The 27,130-nt window shown below is 31.3% G+C and overlaps 1 protein-coding gene across 1 annotated transcript in view; it reads right to left on the bottom strand.

Annotated features, from left to right (window-relative positions):
• Positions 1-27,130, bottom strand: part of LOC118192370 (synaptotagmin-15-like) — a 150,558-nt gene that overhangs the window by 59,294 nt on the left and 64,134 nt on the right. The window contains exons 3-6 of the mRNA XM_035363317.2: positions 17,807-17,949; positions 13,208-13,424; positions 8,653-8,746; positions 4,674-4,844 (exon numbers count right to left, since the gene is read on the bottom strand). Of these exons, the coding sequence (XP_035219208.1) occupies positions 4,674-4,844; positions 8,653-8,746; positions 13,208-13,424; positions 17,807-17,949 (625 nt within the window). The remainder of the gene's footprint in view (positions 1-4,673; positions 4,845-8,652; positions 8,747-13,207; positions 13,425-17,806; positions 17,950-27,130) is intronic.

Below are 27,130 nucleotides of genomic sequence, written 5' to 3'. Positions count from 1 at the left end.
CTATAGGGGTAATTTAACTGTGAGTTCTCTGTATTATATACAGATGCAATGGCAGTTTGACCAAAGTCTAACATTGCCTATCGAACTGCATAAGAATTCGAAGAAACACGGAGAATAAACTAATCGAGAGAGAAGTTCTTGCTTTATGATATTTTTAGGAGGTTTATCTGATAATAACTTTAGCTGTGATCGACAAATGTTGCTAAAGAGAAAACGCTTTTAGTCAATGGTGAACATCGATTAACTAATATTTCTGTCATGCTTTTGCAGTAAAGAAGAATAGGGTATCAGGTGTTTAAATAAGTTGACTTCTTTCTAATTCAGAGAGAATTAATCCATTGTTTCCAACTGCTTTCTCCCCTATAACTTCTGTGGTTCGAAATTGATTTAATTGGATATTTAACTTAAAGGTTAACACACACGGAATTATCTTAACCTGTTGAGTTATCGTCCTTAACACTATTTATCTGTCAATACAAAACAAGAACTCTATTAAAATAAAATTTAAATTTATTTAGCTGCTTTTGCTAGATTAAAACTGAAATTTTTAAAACAATTGTCATATTAAAAAGTATTACAAGACGAGATTATTGGTCCTAGAAACTAAGATATCAGTTAATTACACACGACGTTTCAAACGGCAAAGAAAAAAAACACCTGGTCAACTAAACTATCTCTAACTTAAAAGCACATACAAACGATACGGCTAGTAACTAAATTATTGCATGAATCAGCCAGAACTGATTCCTCAGTAATACAACGTGAATGATAAGATTATATAGCTGTAGTTCAGATTAAAGTCATTTTTTGAATGATTTCCAGTACCACAAAATTTTCAACTGCCTTTTATGAAAGAATACTGTGACATGAGCCAAAAATATGTAATGGGATTTAATTCAAACTTAAAAGTTAGTGAAATCTACCAATAATTGTCACCACCTTAGCGATTTAAAGAAGGAGGGTTACATATAATTTCCCTCTCTCAGTCAGCGTCAGCTGAATCACCTCTTTTATATGTTAAATGAGGGCTAGCCGTAATTAACAGAGCCAAAATTTTCTTACCAATAATAGATGATCGTGGAATAATTGTCAGATGATGTCATTGATCTCTTTCAAGAAAATTTGTACAACAAAATCATGCTACATTAGTTGAAAAATATACCATGTATTTATGCTTTATATATGTATTGACTGGTAAATTTTGCTTGCATAATAGCGAATATTAAAATTAAATTTAGCAATGCAGTATTCTTTTGGAAAGAGGACATTCTAATTTATTTTATGCAGCAATAAAACAAAATATATTTTAAAGTTTTTTTTTTTCACTTTCAGATAAATTTAGTAATTTTTAAGGGAAGGAAGGCAAGGTAGTTTTAGAAACATTAATACTTTGGCAAGAAACAAAATGTTAAAAATTATTTTGAAGCCAATTACTAATGCATTATTATTTGAAATTTTAAAGAATTCTTTATTATTTGGAATTTTCACAAAAAATTATGAAGTGAGCGTCTGGTCATATTATTTAGCTAAAACGCTAACTTCACTTAAGCTATGTCTTCGAAACTAAATCAATCGATTGGATTCTTAATCGAAATTTTCGAACTCTACTGCCGGTCTTGATATCTGAATGTGTAAATCAGTTTGATTGTTCCTAGTGAGTGGTACCAATTTCAAAATTTAGCTTGAATCTTGGTTGCTTACAGTATAATTTCAAAAAAATTAACAAAAAATCCTAAAATCATATATCACCGTTATTCCGTTTATCACCGATAAATTTTTAAACGTCCTATCTTATATCCTTCTGGAAGTCACATTTTTGTTTCTGGTCTCATCGTATTTAATGCCAGTTTTAAACATTTTTAAAGTAAAAGAAAAAGCGATCTCTTGTAAATAATTATTGCATTCCCTTGTGCGTGCTCTCATGGTGTAAGTGGACAACTGACATATACATCTGGCAACTGGAAGATCTGTAATCGGAATCCCGGAAAAAGCACAGTTAATTTTTCATATTTTTCCTGCACCTAAAAAGCTAATGCGTGACTGCATTCTAAATAATTACATTTACACAAAGAAATACACGTAAACGCTTAAGAAATAAGTAGAAGTTTTTTTATTTCGCAAAAATAAAATATTTGAAAAGAATTAGCTAAATAATTTTATTCCTTAAGCGCTATAAATGCAGAGATGCATTTTTAAAATTAATTCTTATTAGATATAGTAGCAGATTTGGAATACGTACTTTCTGTAGAATTAAAATAACTTATGCTCAAAAAAATAATTTCCAGCAGAATATTAATACTGATAACATATATCTCGCTCATAATTCGAAAGTGATGCATTCAGTAATAGCTGCTGTATCTGTGCCAATAAAGCCATCCATTTGCAAATAGATTAAGCAGAAAAATCTGCAGTTTGTTTATATTAAGAATTAATTTCTTTTTTAAGTAAGTTACAAAAGGATTTCACACCTATTAAAAACTAAAAAAACTAAAATACAACAAAAGCAAAAGGGCATTAACTATTTTATAAATCAAATAATCTAATGTAAGGTAAATAATAATTGATCAACTTTCTGAAATGAACTGGGAAATTAAAATGTTATTTAAAATTATATCAATACAGATTAGCATAATAAAGATTGTTTTTCTTTATATAACTTTAATAGAATTATTTACAACAGTGCGTAAGCAAGAAAGGAATTTGAATGAAAGCAGATGCTGCCGGAAAGGATCGCATAATGCAAATATTTCTCAGCTGCAGATTTCGAATTCGTGCGAATAGATAATTTTTCGAACAATGAAAAGATTAAAAGGGACCAGAGGTGAAATTCCAGCTCGAGTTTCGCGTCGGAAAAATGCGAGATATAGGAAGCATTGCCTTTTCATTAATGCAAAAGAATGCTTTTCAGCTGTGCATAGCTCAATGACTATCCCAAAGCGATGAGCTTTTCAAGAATTAGAACTATTCCACATGAATTTTCAAGAAAATTTTTATGATTAAAATGAGAGTAAACAGACAGAGAGTCAATTTATTTTAAACAGGAAAAACTTTCGAAATTTAAGAAACGGAGAAGAACTTACATTGATATTAAAATAACGCGGATGTCATTCGAATTTCTCAGTCTTCGGGATATGAATGTAATTTTAACGAATTGAATGAAAAAAATCATGAATGAATCGTACATTTAATTTATAATTAAGTGAAATTTATTTTGGAGGAAAACCTGTAAATGTTAGTGAATTAAATTTAACAAAATATTTTGGGTACTTGAATTCGGGCCGAATTACTAGTGTTTAGCGATTTTATCATTCTGTTACGGGTGGGCAATATTTCAAAGAGGTTCATCGCATTTACTATATGTAATGAATTTGTGCTTAAAATTTTTTGTCTGTTAATAATTAAATAACAACCGTTATGCTTTAATAAATATACTGCATTGAGTGGTTCAACTAAAATACAGATCTATCTGGAATCGTATTTAGCTACTACTGCTTACTGTAGTGCTTAGTTTTCATCTACTACTGTTTACTCTAGTGTTTAGTTTTCAGCTACTACTGCTTCTGCTACTCAACTACTACTGTTTACTGTTTTTTTTATCTACTGTTGTTTATTGTAGCATTTAGTTTTCAAACTACTACTGCTTATGCTATTCATCTACTACTCTTTGCTGTAATGTTTAGTTTCAGCTACTACTGCTTATTGTAGTTGTACAATCATTAGGTTTTTTTTTTGAAGCAGAAGGAGTAAAAAATGTGCAATGCCCTTGCCGGGACTCGAACCCTGGACCTCTCGAATACGCGTCGGTTATGCTTCCAATTACACCACGAAGGCATGCGGAAAGGATGGAGAACATACCTTATTATACCTATTAAAAAGCGACAGGGGATTAGGGTATACAGCCGCCAAATCCTGGTGGTGAAGGCATGCGGAAAATAGGAAGAAAATATAGTTTTTATATAGTTTTTAGCTACTACTGCTTACTGCTGCTACTGCTTAGTGTACAGCTATTACTGCTTACCGTTGTTCAGCTGCTACTGCTAACTGTAGCGTTTAATTTTTGCAAAGTCACTTGCTAATATAATCTTAGAAAATTTTCTTTTCTTTCCCGCATTTTTCAAATATCGAATATTAATATCGAATATTAATTTGCATGGAATGTCTATTAACATCATTATTCCATTGCTTTTTTATTAATTCCACTATTTAGCAATTTATTTATAGATAAAGCCTTTGATTTGGAAGCAACAACAAATGTACTAATTACAAGTAAATTTTAATAGAAATGAGCTTAAGTTATGGAGTTGCGTTGTCAAATACTATGCAACTGTAGACAGACTGAAAGACGCTGATTTAAATAAATCTTTGCCTTAGTAGAATACTAGATATTTTGCTTTCGAAGACCAATTTACATTGTGACAAGCATTATCTTTAATCATCTGCTGCAATTGAATAATTAACCAGAATACTAATTAAAATGAAAATCTATGGCTTGTAACTTTTCACCGAAGAGAAAACATTTCTATTGGTTTTAATAAATCCTTTCTAAGAAGTGGATTTCGGCAGTTACCATTTTCAATGTTTATTTCCAAAGCATATTTGAGGTGAAAGAATTTCATATCGATATATTCATTATTTTGAATTAATTCTTGAATACTTAAGCAGGATATTATTACCTGAGTCTCTTTTTTTTCCAAATCTCTCCACTGCACTTTATCATTCTGCTCAGATTCAAAGAACTCCTCAAGCGGAATCAGGACGTGCCCGATTGGGTTATGGTGCTTACCTCTGTCGTTGTCAAAAACTGTGAACTTCAGAGTTCTTTCTGACATAGAACGACTTGGAAGCTACATAAGAAAGAATCAAAGTAATTCATTGATTAATTATGGCAATAGTGTAAAATTTGACTTTCGAGAATTACGCGCAAAAGAAAAAATTCTTTTAATCTTTCCCATATACTCTTCTTTCTTATAAACTAAAAAAAAATCTATTAAATTTTCATTTAAGATACCAAAATTCATATAAAACCGAAAACTCGAATATCATATCCACCAGGAGTTTCCCTACACGCCTTCGAAACACTTGGTAAAACGAATAAAAACATAAAAATTCAAAATATAAAAAAAAAAAATCTGAAATGTTTCAGATTTTAAATTACGTCCAAAGGGGCGTTTTTTAACATTTTGTGTGTTACCTTTCTTTATTAAATATCATGTTCCTCGCACTTAAACCATAAGATCCAGTGCAACAGCAATATCGCAAAATAGTTTTAAAACGAGCATATCTTTAGAATTTCCGATACAGAGACTCACGCGCTGGAGATAAAAGTGTTTTTTCTGCACAACGTTGCCATTGCTCACTTTGAAATCCTTGAGTTTGTTAATCAAAAATTCGTCAAAGCTTTAAAAAATAGGAAATCGATCATAAAACAAATTTCAAATTTCAAATTTGGTCTTCCACATGCTCATATTCGTTGGAGGATTACGTTATTCAAAATTCGATGACTCTATGTACCGTTATTTTATGACAATGTGAGAAATATACATACATTTACTCAGATTTTCATTATTTAATTTCTTCAAATATAATGCAGGACTCTAACATTTTATGGCAACAGTTTGAAAAGTGAACCGACATTTATCCGTCCGACGCAAAATGCCAAAACGAAACTTAATAGTCCTTCGGGATTCAAATCCCTTTGGACTAATAATCAATGCAAATAATTTCAGGTTTAAAATTAAATGGAGTTAATAGTATGTGCATATGTTATAGTTTGAAAAAGTTTTATATTAATTTAACTTCTAAACGGAATACATTAAATTAGATCCTTTTGGATGAAAAAACTGTCATGAAAAAATAATAATATCCAGAAAAGCAAGCAGTTTAATCGAGTTTAAAACTTCGATGTCAAAAAAATATTTTGATTTAAATGGTATCATTCAAACCAGCTTGTGGACATAACACTTATACCTGAATCAAATTTGAGTAATATTAGTTCTATAATTCTTTATTATTTTATTATTTTATTGCTAAATTTGCATTATTTTTTCCAATAAATCCCTTAAATTTATTTTGTCAAATATTACCGTAAGTATTGCTTCCCGCACTTTGCTTAGGGAATATTAAATTATTTATTGTTACTTCCTTGTGGCTAAGCAAAGGAAGTATTGCAGTCGCGAAAAATTTCGATTTCAGAAATATCCATTTTGACTACTTGCTGAGTGACGTCTGTACGTATGGACAGAATAAAGGCCTCTTTATTCCAAACCATATTATGGATTATAAAATGGATTCAAAATGGATATTTCTGGGACGTCAGAACGTACGTAAATATGTATGTCGTTTAACTCAAAAAGGATTACCCTTAAAACGCTGTATTTTATATATAGGACTGACATAATATGTAATTGTGCAGCTCTCGTTTTCACTGCAATCGGCAATAGCAAAAGTATATATATATATATCCTCCCACCCACCCCTATTACCAGCTTAAAAGTTCTTCCACGGCCTATATTTTTGCAATTGTTAATCGTAGTCATACAATTTCAATTGCAAGGATTTGACGAAAACATTCATGTTTCGGCAATGTCAAATACTAATAATAATAACATTAATGAGCACACAATGCAATCTAACTTTTAATGCGGTCTCCCGGTTCCTATACTTATAATTGGGAGAGTTTTATACTTGTTATTGAAAAATAAAAATATAAGAAGTTTGACTCCCGTACAATAAAAATTGACCGAGATATTTAACTAATTTGTGATTTTTGATGTCATTTTCAACTTGCCTTGAGGGATCGATTATTTAAGTCCCAATAATTTGAGGAAATAAGTTTCATTGAAGGTAGCAAAAAATGTCATAGACTGTATAAGGACGTTATGTGGTGTCAACATCAGATTTTTTCATATGAGAAAATTCCGCTTCCCTATAAGGCAATTTTAAAGAAAAAAATTAGTTTGAATACAATTGCTTTCCAGAAATAATAGTTTGCAGAAGTCAAGTTTACAGAAAATCTATTCATTATTATATTGTCTCAAAGGATAAAGTCTTATATATGTTGAAGGCTTTGAACATGTAAAGAGTGAAATGATTCCTCACAAGCTCCTTATTTACACTTAAGAGGGATAATTTTTATATATTTTAGTAGCTAAACTATACTTCATTATTTATTTGATCACTCAGTTACAGAATATCAGCAACTTTAGAAGTAAAATTACAGAATTTTTATTTATTTTTTTATTTATTTTTACGTTATGGTTTTTTTTACAGAAAGGTTTACTTGAAACTGAAATCATGATATTTCTCATGTCTTCTTTTGAGAATATATGTGTATTAATGGGAGAATATAGCCATATAATCATACCCAATGCAATATTCACTTATGTCATGCAATTTCCTTTTTTTTTCTATACAAAACTCTTCATACTAGTACTTAAAGAAGAGAACCTTACAAATTTTTTGAAGAATTTCAAAGTTTTTCGATAACAGTGAATACCGCTGCTAAGACAGAAAATGAAATCGAATGTTTAGCTGTAAATCGCGGGTGGAAAGGCTGATCTTCGATATAACAAAGGACGAAGATTCTATTGATGAAGAGACAATACACCAGTACCACAACTTCCGACCTGGCAAAAGCCATACAGCATTGAATACTCTGATACCTAATAATTCTAAAAAACATCTAGCGATCACACAGCTTGAAATCAGACTTGACAGTATCCTTACAGTCCCTGTCGAGCCTGAACGGTGGTTCTAGTCTTGGGAAGGCGGCTAGGTTCTAGTCTTGTGAAGGCGGCTAATCTTCCCCATACTGTCTGTTATTATTCGATGAAGAGACAACAGCATCAATATTCACCGAAATTATTTGTGCTATTCAAAGTTAAAATATTCTTCAACAAAACAGAAGTGTGGATACAGAAAGGCAAGATCGACAAATATAGGATTTAATCAAATCAAAGCAATCTCGGTCTGATGAAAGGATTGATCTTAATGCGATGACGTAAAAGAAGCTAGGACTTGGAGCGCAGAAAAAATGAAATACCAAGGACAGCTAAGGAGAAACTATAAAATGCATTAAAAATCTATTAGACTATATGAGTGAATAAATTCACTTCATATGTAATGAAGCCATAATATTGTACAATATTCATCATATTGTTTGGAGGAATGTGAAAATAGCTGTCTCATTCTCGTTCAAAGAAAAACAAGTAATAAAGGGTTTGAGTCAGTAAATAATTTACATAAATTATTGTTATTTTCATTAAACTTTATTTTAAAGGATGCATTGTACATCTTTTATTTATAAACTACGAAAAGTTCTCATTTTGTTTACGGAACCCTTGCATTGACTGAAACATTACGCAGACATTTTTGGATCATCCATCTTTTACGATCATCGGCGCATAGCCGCAAAATTGATTAGTAACGGATAAGTAGTAGCTCACAGCAAGATTTATCGACTAATCTCATTCTGTAGCCTGTAACAATACTTTTTAAATCAACCATTTGTTTTACAAGTATTCCTGAAGCTTTTCAAATTTGTTACTTAAATTTTTATGGAGTAATAGTTACTTTGAATGATGTTCACTCATATGCTTAGAAAACTTAAATTATTATTATAAATCTTTAAGTGAAGTATGTATAAATAATCACCTGAAAGAGAAATGTTTCATCGAATTTAGGATTGCATGTCTTCTTTTTTGGTCTGGACTGCAAATAACGTCTTTCATCTGGCATCAAGTAAATTCTGGAAACCAAACGAATAACGATTAACACAGGGAAAAGAAACAATTTTCCTTGCAAGATATGATACTAGAAATGTCATGTACTTTACTTTAATATTGGTATCTTTTAGAAAACAAATCTTAACATTATGGTTTGCAATGAATATATTATCTAGCGACTAATATTTGCCCTGCTCTAAAATAAATATTTTAACAATGAAAATCATGCTTAAATAATTATACTTTATTTGATAGTAGCTGGATTTTTATATTATCAAGTAAATTAACTACATGCTAATTACAGTTTCTTTGTAAATTAATGTAGAATGTAATTTAATGATTGATAAAGTATTAGTTTCATTATCAGAAAACATATCTTGAAGCGTATGAGTTCTTTGAAAACAAAAGACATTTGAAGCAATGTGATATCAGAATCTGTTCAAATTTTGTTCGAAATGCGTCCTGATATTTAAATTAAGTGAAAAACAAGTAATTAAACCCCCTGCTCTTTATTTCCTTCTTTAATGTAATATTTTAAATTATATGTTTCGATTAACCCAAAAATACACTCTTTCGTTTTTAGATAGCAATTAATTTGATGCAGAAAGATTACAAACGAGAGAAAATTTCTGCTGCTCAAATTTTCACTAGTACGTTCAGGAATCCACTTTTATATTATGAATTAATATTTCTACTCAATACAGTCTGTACGAAAAGGGTAAAAGTGGATACTGGTACTCTTTATAGGTAATTTATACTCTGCATTTAAATTAAATCCTTATGCGATTAGTAATTAATTCATTAGTTCACCAATTTCCAGGGATCAAATGAAGAGGATTTAAGTAAGGGGAAAGAAATATCAACATCAACGTCCATAATTAGGTTTACTAAATTTTGATAATCAGAAATACTTGTTAAACGCTTCCTGGTGCATCTTTCTATGAGCGTGGTAGACTCAAAGTTCTGTTCTGCAGTTAGAAATTCTTTCTAATGAAGATTCTTCTTTCTAAGAAATTCTTTCTAACCCTAAATTTGAACTCGAATTTTATTCAGTTAATATTCAATAAAATTAAACGATTCTCACATCAAAAGCTCAATCTCGAAAGTGGATGCTAAGCTTCTGCGCTTTATTTGTTTTTCGTGAGTTTCATATGAGCAAAATACGTAGTATCAAAATTAGTTTTCGTGAAAAAGCAAAATTTGAATAAAAAACGCGTTATATATTATAACTGCTTTTACTATTTATCCACATTTTTAGGCCCAATAATTTTATTAGAGAAATTAAGATAAAATTTTAAAATTCAGCTCGTCTGACATTCGGGCTATACATTGTTATGCGAATTGATTCAGTTAACCGATTCTCTCTTGAATTTAAGAATCGCTTGCGTTAATAGGCTAGGAAAACTTTAAAAAATGTATTAAATTAAAGTTTTCAGTATGTACTGAATAGTCAATTTCACAATTAGTAGAATTGTAAATCTGATTCTTAAATTAATATGGACTGGGAGAAATATAAAAATGTCTTGATGTACACTTTTTGTTCAAAACTCGGTGTGATCTTTGCAACAGTTTTGATAAATGAAATAAATCACAAACGTTTTAAGTTTCAACAACGTGCTTTAAATAATCACTACCGTTGCAAGAACTAAACGAAAATGAGAACAGATACGACCTTTTAAAGAGATTCCGTTTTAAGAGATTCTTTGATTCCTTGTCTAATCGAAAATGAAGTATCTCGCGCTGCTCGAGAAATAAAACGTCCTTCTGAAATCCTAAGAAAATAATTTATTGCTATCCTGTTTAATATGGCGACGCTTTTCAAACTAGAATTACTACCAGTTGTCAAAGTACGTTTTTAAACACCATTTGCATTAAAAGCAATTAATGAAAAGATATAAATTTAACGGTTGCGAAGATAGTTTATCTTTCACAGAACTTTGAGTCATTTACCTTGAAGTAAATTGCCTTTCTACTTTATCCATATGTCCGTTACAAACTTAACCTGGCCTTTCTTTCGACACAGTAATGGAACTTTCCACATACCTGCATAGATTGTACATGAGCGAAAAGTAAGCTTTGGCTCATAGGCAAAAAATTTAAAATTTGAATATGAATATTAAAACTATTTGATACATCACACAACTAAAGAATTCATTACTATAAATACGATTTTATTTCTCCCACCAGCGGCCGAGCGGTAAAGTCGCTGAACACTGGTAGTTCGGTCCGAGGTTCGAATCCCGCGAACGGGCTGGCTGCATGGTTGTTTTCGTGGTTTTCCCCATGTGTAACGTGTATACGAGCCAGTTTCCCTTAGAAAGTCCTCCACGAAGGCATCCCTCCCCTTAGGCAGATATCCCTCGAGGCTTTGCCGTAATTAAATAACCTAACCTAACCTATTTTATTTGTATTTATTTTTACATTTATTCTTGAAATGTTTTATTTTTTACGCATAATAAAACCTAAATTATTACAAATTTTTTACTGATCATGTTTTTTGTTTTACTGATTATGTTACGTACTATAAATGCATGGGAGAAATTTATAAATTAAAAAAAATTATAATTAATAAATATTTTTTTCGTCATTAACATTTGTTTATATTTTTTATGTAATATACACAAAAACAGGTTTAACATGACTGACTTTTATTTTATTTAAATTTCATGTTCTTTCAGATAATTCTTCCAACAAAACTTCGGAATTTAAGTCTCCTGAAGAAATTTTAGAAAGTTAAAGAAAATATAACTTACCAGATTAATATTGTCTGAGTCACTAAATTACTTCTAAAAATGCTTCAAAAAATTTCAAATTTAAATTCTTTGCACTCACTGAATATTGATGTGAGTGAAATATTTAAACCGAATGTTATTTTGTGAAGCTAATGGCAGAAACTTCTAAAAAAGGAAATATTCAATGACTGACGAAATATAGCATTCATTGAACTTTTGCTCTATTATTTACATAACTTTCTTTCCGTTTGAAACCTTCACTACCATTAAAATCTCTGGTAAATGATGATTATTATAAGGTTTTAATCAGTTCACTAACGGATTTTCACTGTGGGTGAAATTTTGTGATCGATTTTTAGCATATTTCCTCCAAAGCTATCGAGTTTAAATTTTGTATACACAGTATTTGTCGATGGCAAGGCAGTGTGTTAAAGCAAATTTTTCAAAATTCGATTTAGGTTTTTTATTATTATATTATTATTTTTTATTAATTTTTTATTGAACACTTAATAAAAACTTTTTTCGCATATATCTTTGTTTAACGAACATAAATAACTATCAAATGCGGCAGAACAAAATTCTTTTCAATGACTCTTGTATGAGAATTTTAACTTAATTTCTGAATTTTTGTAAAAGTTTCGAAAATTCCTTGATTTTTTAGACTATTTGACGTATATGGTTTTAAAATTTCAAACCTAAAATTGTATCAGATGTAAAATTTCGAATTTTTCGCAGATTATATATAAAAAAAAACTTTTTACCTCCTTTAAAACAAGAATGATAAAAAAAAAGGTATTAACTTAGCGTTGTTCTACATTTTTTAATGTGTTGCAGTCTAAAGCAAACTAGAAAATAAAGCGTTTTTGAGTTTGCAATCTTCGCACATTAATGGATAATTGGCGACATACATTTTTTTTTTTCAATTTAGTTTCAAGAAAATGCTTGTTGTGACATTGTTATTACATCTAATTTCCGAAACTGAATATTCGAAGCGATTTCTTCATTGTATGAATGACGCTCAGTTATCTTTTTTATTTCATATTCTTATAATTAACTTCTTGTATTTTAATTATGGCTAAAAACTGATAACGTGCAAATTCATTGTTGATAATCATTAATTTATCAATGATTCATAATTGATAACGTGCAACTGAGCCTAAAAAACAGAAACTGAAATAGAATTAAAAAATAGTTCTTATACAATTAGCTTTTATATAAAATGGGTATGATAATTAATGCACTAAAAGGAAAAAGAAATAATTCATATAAAAATCATATACTTTAATGGCAAAGGATGGCATGGAAAAAAAATCGTATACTTTAATGGCAAAATTATATTAAATAATTCTGTTTACAGAATACACGTACAACTTTATATTGCGAATAATAACAGCGTGGATTACCTAAACGGAATATAGTAATTTAATCGATCGTGAAATGTATAAACCATTATCTTTTTTAATTTATCATGGATCCTCCAAGCTTTTATTATTCGTGATGTAAAATTGTACGTGAATTCTGTAAATAGAAATACTTAATCTATTTTTCTAGTTAAACTATATGGCAAGTTATTTTTTCCCCTTTCAGTGCATTAATTATCACATCCATCTAAGTTTATTTAATAAAAAATCTTTTAAATTATATTTTTAGTTTTTAGTAAAATATTATTGAAGGAATGAGATATTAAATGCAGTTATTTAATGATTAACTTACAAAGAAATTTATCAAAAAAGGGTTAGAAAAAAAAATTACCTTACAAATGGGTCGCAACAGTTCGCTGCTCCATAGACACGACTTGGTAAATTTTTGGCTTTGATGACGCGAACAATAAGTCTTTCAGTTGTGACGTCATACTCGAGGGCGAACCACAGTCGACCTCGATGGCCTTCAGGAAAGTTTTCTTCTTCTGGAGCTATTTCAGGAATGGACTTATACAAATCTGGATTTAATCCTCCAAGCAATGTTGGTCCTGAAAAAATAAAGATTAAAAGCTATTTAAAAAGCAAGAAAAACTTTAATCAATTTTAGCTTTTAAATCTTTGAATTCTAAGTTTTCTCGTTTAAAGCTTACAATGAATCAAGCAGCAATTTTCAAAAGTTAATCACAGAAAGTAAATCTGATTTAACTGGAAAAGTTATGCAATAATTGACTCAAAACTTCTCATGAAGGTCAGCAATTCTATTATATATTCACGACTAAAAATTTAATTAACAAAATATATTCAGATAAATTTGAAAACATTTACATTACACATAACATTTTGTTAATTCTTTAAAAAAATTGTAAGCTAAGCAAACAAGCGAAACTTATTTTAATGAGAGATATGATCTCTTCTTTTATGATTTCAATTAAATCGTGAAACCGATAATTGCCATTTCGCTTATGCAGCACTTTTCAACTCTTTGAGTATATTTGCGGGAATATACGGGAAGGGACTGTATGTCTATCAGCATTCCAAAGATTTCAATGGGGTTGAGGCTTGTAAAATATAATGACCACTTCATACGAGCAGTGCTTTCTCTCTCGAAGCATTCATACATCAGCTTAGCTCTATGTGGATCGGCATTATTGTCCATAAAAATAATGCCGAACTAACTGCTGCAGCGTACAGTTTCATAATGCTCTCAATGATTTCATCCCGTTACTTTTCAGCTATCTGTGCTGCCTGTGAAGATATGCATATCGAAGCAATAAGCTCAAAATTCAGCCCACAACAAAGTTAATGAATTTTTCCTATGCTCTTTCTCTCTGGATCATCCCATACTTGTTATCAGATGCCAGGGCAAATCTTGACTACTTTCACGAACAATGCATTGTGCTATTCAACTACTTTACTATTCTCATATTAATTCAAAAGTACTTCTTACGCTTTGATGCTTAAAGGGACTCAAACTTGTAGTATTCGAACACGTATGAAGAGTATGCTGCAAAGTATTGACCTTCCAGCTGTTGAAATAAACATTGCTCTTAGTGTTGTCGCAATCGCTTGTCGATTGCACTCACTAATTAGCTGCATACATATCATTAAAGGTTTAAGTGGTTTCAGGTTTTTTCGGGTAACACTTTGGTTACCAGGAAGAAGTCTTCAGACAACTGGGATACTCGTCTTAAATTATTTCGAAAGGCGAGAGAGACAAACACTAAAGAAAACAGCCTGTTCTGCTTTAAGCGATATGATAGCGCAAGAGCGTTGAAAATCATCTCTTCATCTTCTAGGAGTCACATTTGCTATTATCTAACAAAAAAACCTGAACCAACATTCAACAATTTTTTTATCAGCAGTTAAATTCATCTGCATCAACACTTAGGAAAAAATTCTGTTATTAAACAGCGAGTAATTAGTATAGTGGTAGATAGTAAATCCTATTTTATTACATCATTTGATATTTATTTATTTCCTTTTACAACCATAATGAATTTCACCCAAAGAAATTGAAGCACTCACTTCAAAGCTCAAAATTAACATCATGTGCTATTAGCATTTAGAAAACAATGTGTTTTGATTCTTTAATGCAGTATATTGTTGAGATATTTAATGCAGTATATTGCAGTATATACCTGAGAGGTCAAGAATAACTTTATGCTTTGTTCTTCGAGGTAAGTGTACTTCGAGGGCACATAGTTCATATGAATTTTTTGCGGCTAACATCAGTGTTATGAAAATAATTTTGGCCAAAGTGATTACATAGCAGATAAAGAACATTTAGGGATGGTTATAATTCCTAGCTTTAAAAATACATTAAAATGAAACAACTAGATTGTATATACCTATTATCTGCTGAATATACATATTTCATTCGCCTTCATGGGGATACTTAGTGGTTATCCCTTGCAAATTAAAAAAATGACGAAATATTTAAACGGGGTTTTCTTTCCGTTTTACTTCTCTTTTCGGTTTCAGGTATTTACAATCACTCAGAATAAAATAATTTTAAACTTCTAGTTTGAAAATTGTTCATTTATTAATGAATTCAGCAACAAGATAAAAAAATTAAATGCATGATTTCCTTTAAAATGCAGTTTTGTATTAAGTTTCACAATAGTAAATCGTGATATTCATTCTAATTTTTCCACAAAACGTAAGTACCTAAGACATAAAATTTAGACTGTTACCGAGTTGCACATATTGCTAAAAAATCGATCGACAGCGTATTGCTGAAGTGCAGTTTTTAGCTGGAGCATTTCTAATGTATCAACGATTTTAGATAAGATAATGCATTATTATGGTGCATATTTCTGAAAATGCTACTTAAATTTAAATTCAAATCCAGTTAATTAATTTAAACAAAACTTTTGCAATGGGATAAGTATAAAAATCTTTTTGCTGTATTATAAATTATATTTTCTCTAGTTCTACTGCTTTACAAATCTACTGATTTCGTTAAACCATGTAAAAAATACTGAAAAGTTGTAAAATTTTTGAAATTCTGACCAGTGGAATTATCATTTAATGTTAAATCTTAACAAAACTCACTTTGTTAGCTACTCTAAGATTCATACGGCATTTCCAAACCTATACCCAAAAATCAATGTTTTTGAATAATAATTTTACCAGTAAACAAAACATATTTCCAAAATACACTCATTTTTAAAAGGAAAAGAAAGAAAGAAAGTCACTATGAAGAAAGTGTCTGTTTTTTTTATTGATATTATATGTGCGTAAAGCTCAGATACAGATAATTAAAGGTACAGATGGGCCATAGGACAATGAAAATTCTATGGAGTAAATAAGTACTCTATTAAAAATACAGTATTTTAGCAAAAACTTTACAGGGGCACTCAGCCATTGCTCTTCGAGTGATGGCGTAATCTCTTACAACAGGAGTGCGACCCTAGTGATTTTGCTTACAACTTTAACAGCTAAACGATATGATGAAGATATCCAGCAAACGTTTGGGTTACCCTTCATGGTACGCAATCCTGGAGCCATTATTCAACAGCATACTGCTAGATCCCATGCGGCTCACATGTTTCAGGACTGTCTTCGAACTACTGATACTCTTCCTAGGCTAACAATGTCGCAACACCTTTCGCCAATCGAACTTGTATGGACCAGATCTGCACATCCCTAGATGTCGCAGACCTGCAGCAACAATTTAGGAATACCTTGCAGAATGTATTTGATGATGAGATTAAGAATCTTTAACAATGTTTACCTCAGAGCTTACAAGTATACGTCGCAACCAAGTTTTTTTTTTTTTTTTTTTTTTTTTTTAATTACTAATTTTAACATTGAGAGTGAAATTGCTAGCCCCTTGTGGGCCCTATGGCCTTGAAATTTAAACTCTTTCATTACCTGTATATGAGTTTTACGCATATTTAATTTCAATAAAATCATTAATTTTCTTGATAGGTTTTTTTTCCTATTTTTTTCAAAGGAGTGTATTATTATATTTATTCTTACTTTTCGTCGCTTTTTCTTAAGAAGTGCACATTTTCACATCCCTTCACTACTTACCTATTTACATGAAGTTCCTCTGTAATTACGCAGAGTTTGGGCATAATCAGTGAGCACAAGCTTTTAACATTCCCACTGTTAGAGATACTTTGATACATAGTTCTTATACTAAGATTACCGCAAAAAGTGCATTTTTATCTATCTCAATGGAACCATTTAAGGACGTGAATGAAATTTCCTGAATTTGGATTCCTTAAGCCAACAGGAGAGCTGGAATATGAGGAGTAATGATGTATGAAAAACAACGTATATGGCATTAAAAGAAGTATATGGAATAATTTAATTCCTTTGTCCGCTCTTGAAGAAGTTAATATACTGTAGCGTAAACGAGGATTTAGATGGTGAGACCTCCGATTAGGTGTGTAGCTTATATCTGAGCTGACAGTCGACCAACAGTACCTCGTTATGGAGATTCTGCTAATGGTTAATGGCATAAAAAATTATTGATCTGTCAAGAAAATTCCCCAGAAGTTCCACAGCAAGGTCGCTTTGAAAATCTGAGTTCCATATGAAGTATGATGCTTCTTAAAAATCCTCAAAAATGTATTTTGAAGCACTTGAAGTGGCTTCAGTTCTCTCTCTCTCGGAGATGGAAACCGAACTGGGTATGCTATTACTCCTTCTTTACTATAGTTTGTTCAGTTATTATTTAATAATAACTGAAAAACAATAGCAAAAAAGATACGACGTTTCCTCGCAAAGCCAGACTTTGGGCTCAATCTTGGTTAAAACCTACGCTTCACTCTGTTTATATGATCTTTCCAAGCAAATCTTTTGTGCAATATCATCCTAAGCACTGCAAGAGATCTTCATCCATTTCTTTTAAGCAAAATAATTCATTTAAAAGCGGTGTGTACTTAGATAATTTGAACGCACAGCAAAAGAAGCTTACCTGCTTCTAGAAGGGATAGCTTGGTGCACAGTGCGCCGGCACTCTCAAGAGAAGATGCTGTCACAGCTGGGGGGTCTACAGGACTAGGAGGGGCGTTGGTAGCCGGTGCACTTGGTACCACGAAGTCCACAGGTTTTTGAGTGCTGAAATAAAAACATAACGTCATATAACTTACAGAGATGGCAAAGTAGCAATGAAAGCACAATAAATTTGATGATTTAAAGATAAAATCGATTTTTTAAATTACATCTTCAAGGAACAATCCTTTGAGATTCATTTTGACAAATATTTATTAAGTGTTTGCAAATATTGTACGAAGTAAGAAAAAAAGTTAATTAAATTGACAGCAAAGAAGTAATAATAATGATAAACAAATTTATAATAAACGAAGATATATGAGAAAAATGCAAGTTCAGGTCTGGTTCGAAACTGGATATAAAAATAACTTCATAGATAAAAACTCAGCTTAAGAAACTTATTCGCGTAATCATAATAAATGCCTCTGAGTTTTACGAAGAAAACACTTCAGCAGAATTTGCATTTAAGAAAGTAATCTGTCTACGGATAATGAATAGAAAAGCTAAGTTCTTAACCTTTTAACAGGTTGGCTAATATATTCGCCATTATTTAAAATACCAACATTTCTCCTATTTCAAGAATTTAAACTACTTGCTGGCAATAAAAAACCAATAGTTTACAAACAAAGCTTAATTAAATTTATAATCAAACTTTATCTTTGCTTGTTAATTATCGATTTCAATCAAGTAGAATGCGAGATAATTGAATTTTTTCCCATAAATGTGTGAAACTTTTCTACTTAAAGAAATTTAGAAGTTCTTTAGTCAGGTATGTAAAGTAAATATTGTTCGGATGCTTGTAAATATTGGTGGAATGGGGCTGGTTACAGGGATTGTTTGTAATGTTTTTCATGTGTAATGTGAATACAAGGAAATTTCACATTGTGCTCCACGAAGACATCCTCCTACTTTGACTGGCAGCATTTGCACGAAACGAAGTAAACAAATATCCATATTGGATTAAGACTAAGACAGTAAATTGGGCTGAAATGAAGTATTGCTGGTGTGTCTGGGGGATGTTCATTTTTTATGTGTGGTTCTTGTAACAGTGCTATACAGGCAGCCTGATAAAGGAATTGAATTTTAAAATAAAAAAAACAAGTTTTCATTCCTGAAGAAAAGGAATTCATGTCTGATACTCCTCGATCTAAACAGAGTTTTATTTACAATCTTTTCTTGTTTGAGTTCGCCTTTTTTTCGGTGGGAGAGGGCTAGTTTAAGATTTTATATTGAAGTGTATTTCTTCTGATTTAAAAACTGTAGTCGTAATGACGTGGCGGATACGAATGGCGGAACTATTTTATAAAATGATGTTTTCTTCTCTTTATTGTTCCGTAATCTCCAGTATTTCTTTCTATCTGTATCCTCAATGAATGACGATTCGTTTTGTTACAGCAATGATCTAGTCTTCCAGCGAGTTCGCAAGTTTAGGGAAATAAAATTGCAATTAACGTATGTTATTTCTGTGGGCTATATACATCCTTTGTTAGAAAAGTTCCAGGACGGAGGTTGTAAAAAATAGAAAACTGTATTTACCAAGTAGCTGCTATCAAAGTAGTCCCCTTGGCTATCTATACACAACTGCCAACGTTTCTGAAGGTCTTGAAAGCAAGCAAGGAAATCTTCAACTACGCCGCTTGCAAGCTCATTTGTCACAGCTCGTTGGAAGTCTGCAATAATCTTGATGGAGTTTTCCTTTCAGTCTCTTTTTCACTCACGGAAACAAGAAAAAATCACAATAATCTTTTACACAAATGGGGGATCACGTTTGATTCTATCCAATAGTTCATCAGAAATTCTCCGTCTTTCCTCTTTCTGTTCATATGTTAGTGAGTGAGGGACGATTCTTGCATTAAGTTTCCGTTTCTCTAAATCTTTGCGTAAAATCGTATGACACGCATCACGATTCAAATTCAATTCTGATATCATACGCACAGTTACACAACAGTCTTATTGCAACTACTATCTTACAAGCTCCACATTTGCATTGGTATGTGCTATAGAAGGGCGACTAGTTCTGGAATCGTCTTGCACTAAATCTCTGCCTTCATAAAACTTTTTGGGCTACTCGAAAACATGACTTCTTGAAAACTCCCTCGCCTGCATATGCTTGCTTAATCGTATTCCACATTTCACTAGGGGTTTTCCCGAACTTAACACAGAACTTAATGTTAACTCTTTGCTCACAATCAGCATTCATTGTGTTACCTTAACGAATGCAACAACAATCCAAACAGTATGTTGCTAAGCACAGCCCTACCACCTAGTAAGTTTGCGTGGAAACATGGACAAGGTTATGTTAAGTAAGAATACATACCAGGTAACATTAAAACAACAATTGTTCCTTTTTAGTATTGCAAAAACAAAAACAAAAACAAAACAAAAAAAAAAGCAATTGTCCTGGAACTTTTCTGACAAAGGATGTATTTTGCTTATCATACGATCTGAATGTTATTTTTCTGAGAAAAGCGAGGAAACATTCCAAGTTTAATTGCTTTACATCATGCCATTCAAACTTACGAAAATTTTTACTGGAACACTATATATATTATAGCCATTCAATTCGAAATAATAACGTGAACATTATTTACATATTTTAGCTAAAAGTATTGCTACCTTTAAGCCATTAAAAAACAATCTAATGTGGACACTACATAGCTTCCTTGTATGGCCTATTAAATTATACACATTTTTTGTTGCATTTCATTTAAACTTGTTTCCTCGAATTTCATTATAGACATATTTCTCATTCAATTAATTCCCTTCTCACTTCGCGCAAGGCAAAAATACATGAAAACTTAAAACATCTTCATTAAAAATTGCAAAATGCAGGAAAACAAAAAACACCAAGTAAATTAAAAAAAAAAAAAAAAAAAAAAAAAAAAAAAAAAAAAAAAATTGCAATTAAAATTAGCTTTTACGCAAAAACAAGCAGTTTGTGCAGCGGGCAAAAAGACAGATTTTTCAGTGCACAAAACTGAAAGTTTACTTTTGGCCTTACTGGGCAAACGTCATTGATGTTGGTGCACAAAATGTCTTAATTCACTATTCTACTAAGAATTTCAAATGTTAACAAGGCTTCGTTAGGCTTAGTACCCCTTAAACAACATTTAAATTATTGGTAATTCTGCAATTATTGCATGCAGATTAACTAAAGACATAAAAACTTTAACCGAGGCATAAGAACAACATAATTCAATCACGTGTGGCCGATTGCAACCAAAAAGAGAGTTGCACAACTACATGCTATATGCAAAAATTAAACTTTCTCAGGCTACTCGATTTTGAGCTATGCGGAGATCTATACATATGTAAGTCGACCCGAAAAAAATCTCTTCTGAATCCATTTTAAATACATTTTAATAATCCGTATTGGAAAGAAGAGCCATTTATTCTATTCATCGATCTTTCCGTACTATTAAGACCAATATGTTGGATATGCATATAAGAATAAAAGTAATTCTTCTTCAACCGAATTACAAGTCACTGACTGCTTTTATCAAAAATAAAAGAAATTTTTATGGAATGAACAAAATCAAAAAGACTGTATAAAAGTTGTGTGCGATTTTTAAAATTATTTTTCCAAAAATAGTCCAATTTACAATTATGAGATTCCGTTAACTTAAAACATGTTACCTTAGTGACTCAGGCAACTTTGTATCTGATTCCTACCATCAAATGAGTTTTAAATATGTTGTTTGATTTAGGATGTTTGAAACTGAAACGTTTTATGCATTTTAATTCAGAAATTTTGTTTCCTTTCCAATGATGGACAATCAGCCTACTTTGGCTTGGCCACTACTAAGGCCAGAAGTGGTGGCACTTTATTATAGAGGCACCTAATAGGTGGGCTACCTTTGTCTCCTATGAAGGGACGGACAGCTACAACCATGCCTTCTCCGGGATTCGAACCCAGGACCTTTGGTATCGCAGTCGGCTCCCCTAACCACTATGGGTAGCTAATTCAGAAAGTTTAAAAACGGAAAAAGTTTGATATAAATGGATTAGATTTTATTTGAAATTCAGGCGAATTTTCCTTTAGCACGTATACCAAGCGTTTTCGAATGGTTAAAAAAATATTTCCTAAAATTTTACAGGTTATAAAATAAAAATAAAAATTATATTTTTGTTTTCCAGTAAAAACTTTAGTTATTACGGTAAAATACATATATTAGATTGTACATCAAAAATAACAAATGTTTCTTTTTCATCGTTTTGGAATCAGAAACGTGCAAATGTGTTAAAAGAAAATAAATATAACTACCATTATGAATAAAAATGCACTCAAAGGCAAATGTTAAACGTAGTACTATATAACCTGCGTAAAATGGCAAAGATTTACACATTTAATCCTTCGGAAAGAATTGCAAAGTAAAACTGAAACTACGATGTGATCTTCAAATGTTATGCGAATTAAAATTTACATGTTTAAGAAAGATTGTAAACCAAATACCGAAGCCTTTATCAATTTAAATGATTATGAAAAAAATTTAAGAATTTTTGTCGCAAGAATGTGTGTGTGGGAGGGGGTTATGGCAAAGCCTCGAGGGCTATCTGCCTAACGGGAGGGATGCCTTCGTGGAGGACTTTCTACGGGAAACTGGCTCGTATACACGTTACACATGGAAAAAACCACGAAAACGCCCATGCAGCCAGCCTGTTCGAGGGATTCGAACCTCGGACCGAACTCAGTGTTCAGCGACTTAACCGCTCGGCCACTGTTGGGCGTTGTTGCAACAATGAATCGCAAACAATAATTATTTCAAAAAGCATATACTTTCGTAGAAATAAATATATTAAAATGAAGATGTGTAAACCATGTAAATATCGATTAGTAAATATGTACTTGATAATTTTATGAAGTTGTACCGGAAAAAAACTTTATACTCATTTTAAATGACGGCATGCGGGATATTACTTCTGTTACATTTACTTTACGCCAAGTCATAGAAACTGTGCAGTATAAGCTTTGGGCATTTGAGGATATGATTAATACATATAACTTAGAAAGTGATATATTTTTACTGACACCAGTGTACTGTAAGTTATGGTGTGGAGAATCTGGTATGTTTCATTATGCATAGTACAAATGTTTCTTCGTTGGTTTAGACCTCAACTTTTGCCTGCTGATTTGCCCATACGCCAGTGTTAAGGGGATTAATATGAACATTATAATTGTAGTCTTAAAATGGAAAGATGCTCGCTTCTCTGAGAGCAGTGGCCTTTTGCCTGTCGCCAAGCAGCCAGCTCCTTGTTTCGTGGATATTTCGAATATGACCTTATTTTTTTTTTAACTTAGCCTATGCTTAAATAAGCTCGCAGTTAATTACGAGCTTTTGATAGCTGTAATCGATTGGCTTCGCAACATGTTAATAAATGTATTTTCTACACTACTCGCTAAACGTTTTAACTTGACTTAATATCAGCAATTATTTTCAATTTGTAACCTTGAAGGGCGGAAATTTTGCGCCCTGTTTAGCGATGGATAAAACAGCTCTTACCAATATCATCAGTTATTACATTTAAGGGCCACTCAGTTGATAAGATCTCAGTTGATAAGTTGTCTGTTACTGATTTTGGCTTTTATTGCCTCGATTTTGAGTAATTATTCATGCATTGAAATGCCAATGAATTAGGAACATCAAACCAATAACGCGTTACTGCTCCCTTGACTTTAACAGCGAATGTCAGACAATGAAGAATCGATTCCAAAAGTCTATGGAAGTTTTTCAATAGCTTGACCTGCATTCCAGAATTTTCAATAAAGGACGCTAGTGAGGATGACGGGCTTGTATATTTTTTTACAGAATAAATAGTATTTAAATCCGGGTTTCTAGGTGGTCATCTCAGGAGCAGCTGTCCTGATGGTAAATTCATTTTCCAACTGAAATGTGAGAAAAGGATAAAGGGCTGTCAGTGATCACCCAGTATATCTATGTAGTTGAGGTCCAGTAAGGTGCTTGGCACAAGTATCGAAGGTCTCAAATTTTGCCAAAAGAAAACATTCCAGACCATCATAAAACAGCCATGATCTCGTATAGTTTTAACTTGGCACGCTAAATTCATAATTTCCATTTTTCCTTTATTCACAGAACCTAAATCACGAATTTTACCCATCATGTTATTTTTGACAACTGCTTATAGAGGATTATACTTCCAGTTATATAGAAACGTGTATCCTACAGAAACGGTTCATATGCGCAGGGATGACGCATGAGTGCCACGACGTTTGCATAACACTGTCTATCCCTAATTCTATGGAATTTCAGTATATTTCCAATGCTGAATTTGAATAAATGGATTTAAACTTAGATTTTACGTCTATTTGTCATCTTTTGGATTAAAAATGATAAATATAATTCATGTCTGAAAACCTGTGCAAAGCCTTTACATCTCCTGCTATCAGAATAGCAGATTGAAGCTGATGATCTAAACTATTAGATTGAAAAATTCAGTATGAAATTGAAACTTTTTAAAATCTTAATACGTGTTATCAATTTTAATTTTCTTTTTCAGAATACAAACCGTATGGCAAATACCACTTCATATAATTAGATAGTAAGAAGGATCGATATAAAATTGCATTAACTTTCCTGCCTCTCTACTTTTACTTAATTTCAATCTTGTTTACTTCTGTATGCACCGTTTATTCAACAGACATATTCTTAGACACAAATTTGCCTTTTATATTTTAGTTTCTGACCTGTGTATAGATTATAACAGTTGATGTAACATGCAGATTTTTGATTGAAATAGCAACGCCGGAACCTAAACTTGTAGAACTTAATCCAAAACCTTTCTCTTAACAGCTTGCTATATTGGATAACTACTCACTTTAGCTTCTATTTCTATGCTGGTGGACGTAATTTCCCTTTGCTCTCTTCCTATCACAACAGTATCAGAAATGTAAATATTCTTGAATAGGCACGACTAGAGTACGAAGTGATTGTGAAAAACGTCAAATGGAAATAAAACCTCCTCGACTGCCAAGTACCATAATTTTTAAAAATTCTACGTTCTAAGTATCAAGTATCTTCGGAATCAGTATTTCCACCCTTCTATGTCTCTGTGTTCCTACATCAATACTTCTCTGAAATTTGCTTTTATTACATATATATATGTATAGGAATACAGTCTAAGTTGCATTAAGAAAGTACGATAGTACAAAAAAGTTCAAAATTAGCACTAAGTGCTGCTTAAGTTTAAATGAATTAAAAAGGTCGAGATGATTATCCCACTAAGCAGCAAGAACGTGTGAATTCTACATGCATATCAATATATATGTGTGTATTTAAGTTTAACTTTCCTTTAATTGACCTGGAACGCCCATTGGACAAATCATATTAGCATCGATTAGCAATAATTGATATATGCAAGCTAAACTATTCTACACATAATAAAAGAAGTCTGTGTGTGTGTGTCTTTTGTTTGCGCTGCGCGTAGACCACGGCTACGAAATTTGGTACATAGGTGCATCTAAACAAAAGCCAGTGCACCTCGAAGATTTTTTCGAAATTCAGATTAGAATTTTTTTAATTTTATGTTTTGTGACGAAATCGCGTCATTTTGAGACATAATGGGCTATAGGAAAGCGAGATTTTACTCTACATACTTCATTTTCACATCGTCATGAAACGTAGGCACTTAGCTATTTTACGAACTTAAAATAAATTTCGTGTTTCAATAAATCGATTAAATACGAATTTATTTAACAAATGGAGCTTAACGCCTTTTCAACGGGATATTTTCTAAAAATATTTATTTTAAAAATGTACAGTTTATTTTTCTTTGATTTTTGGACACGTTAAACTTTCATCCTTGCGACTGCTTTTACAAAACGAATTTTGGAAAAATGATAATATTTTGTATTTTTTAAAAAAAATTTTAAATGAAGTTTCCGAGTACATTTCTCACATCTTTAAAAATGTGATTTGGGCAACAATTTTCCTGTCTTATTGTTGTTGATAGATTTTTGATGAAATCGCATATTTTGAATAGTTTCATTCTTTTAGAAATATGCGTTTGGCAACAATTTTTCATTGTATTTCTTATGTCACTGTTTTTAGAAGATTGGCATATTTCATTGTCATTTTTTTATATATTTTTATATATATAATACATTTTTATTGATTTTTTTATGAAGCTGTTCTGCAGAGTAAAATTCTAAGCAGTTTTTAAATTTAACGTTTGGTGTTCCCTTCAGCCATTTTTCCGGTACATTTAAAAGCCAGACGAAGGCTGGCAGCGAAGCTGCTAGTTCTAAAATAATTCAGTTTTGGTTGTAAATATGTATAACTGTTTGTGTTGTTGTGAATTACTTGTATTATACTGTACATATTTGTTTCTCATTAATGAAATTTTGTTTGTATACTTTTTGCATTGCCTGTAATTGCCAATTTGTATACATTATGTACATTGCGAAGTTTGAAGTACACATTTTATTACGTTTAGAGTATGAACATTGATCAATTTAACATTTACGTCAATTAAAAGCTAAAGTATAATTGAAAATATCGATGTTTTAGTTTCCAAATTCTGCAGAGATTAAAGACAAATCTGTAGACAAATCTTATGTCGCGGTTTTTAAGAGATTGGCATATTTCATTGTCTTTTTTTATATACATATAATACATTTTTATTGATTTTTTTTATAAAGTTGTTTTTTTATAAAGTTGATTTTTTTTATAAAGTTGAGTAAAATTCTGCGCGGAATTTTATGTTTTTTGAGTGGCTTTTATGTTATTTTTTGCTTATTTCACTGTAAGATATTGAAAAGTTTTGCATGATTTTTTCCCTTCAACGGGAAGTTCGTCAATTTTTTATTAGGATAATTAATATTTGTATTAAGGGATATAGCTTATTTCATTGTAAATTTTTTCTCTTGAAAATATAAGATAAAATATCATTAATTATACTTTCCTTTTCAGAATTTTTAGGTTTTTGTATTCTTTTATGTTATTTATTGCTCATTTCACTGTTTTTAAGATACTGAAAAGTTTTGAGTGATTTTTGTAGGAAACAAAGTTCTTAACCTCCTTTACACCATTTGAGTTCTTAAGTTGGGAAGTTGGTTAATTTATTTATTAGGATAATTAATATTTGTATTAAGGGATATTGCTTATATCATTGTAATTTTGTTATACGTAATAACTTTTTTTATGAAGTTGTTCTGCAGAGTAAAATTCTAAGCAGTTTTTAAATTTAACGTTTGGTGTTCCCTTCAGCCATTTTTCCGATACATTTAAAA

This window comes from Stegodyphus dumicola, chromosome 5 (assembly GCF_044657685.1).
Source record: "Stegodyphus dumicola isolate Sdum_Otavi_A_Nest chromosome 5, ASM4465768v1".
In the NCBI taxonomy this organism is placed as follows: Eukaryota; Metazoa; Arthropoda; class Arachnida; order Araneae; family Eresidae; genus Stegodyphus; species Stegodyphus dumicola.
Note: the sequence above shows the minus strand (reverse complement) of the source record. Positions and strands in the feature narration are given on the sequence as shown.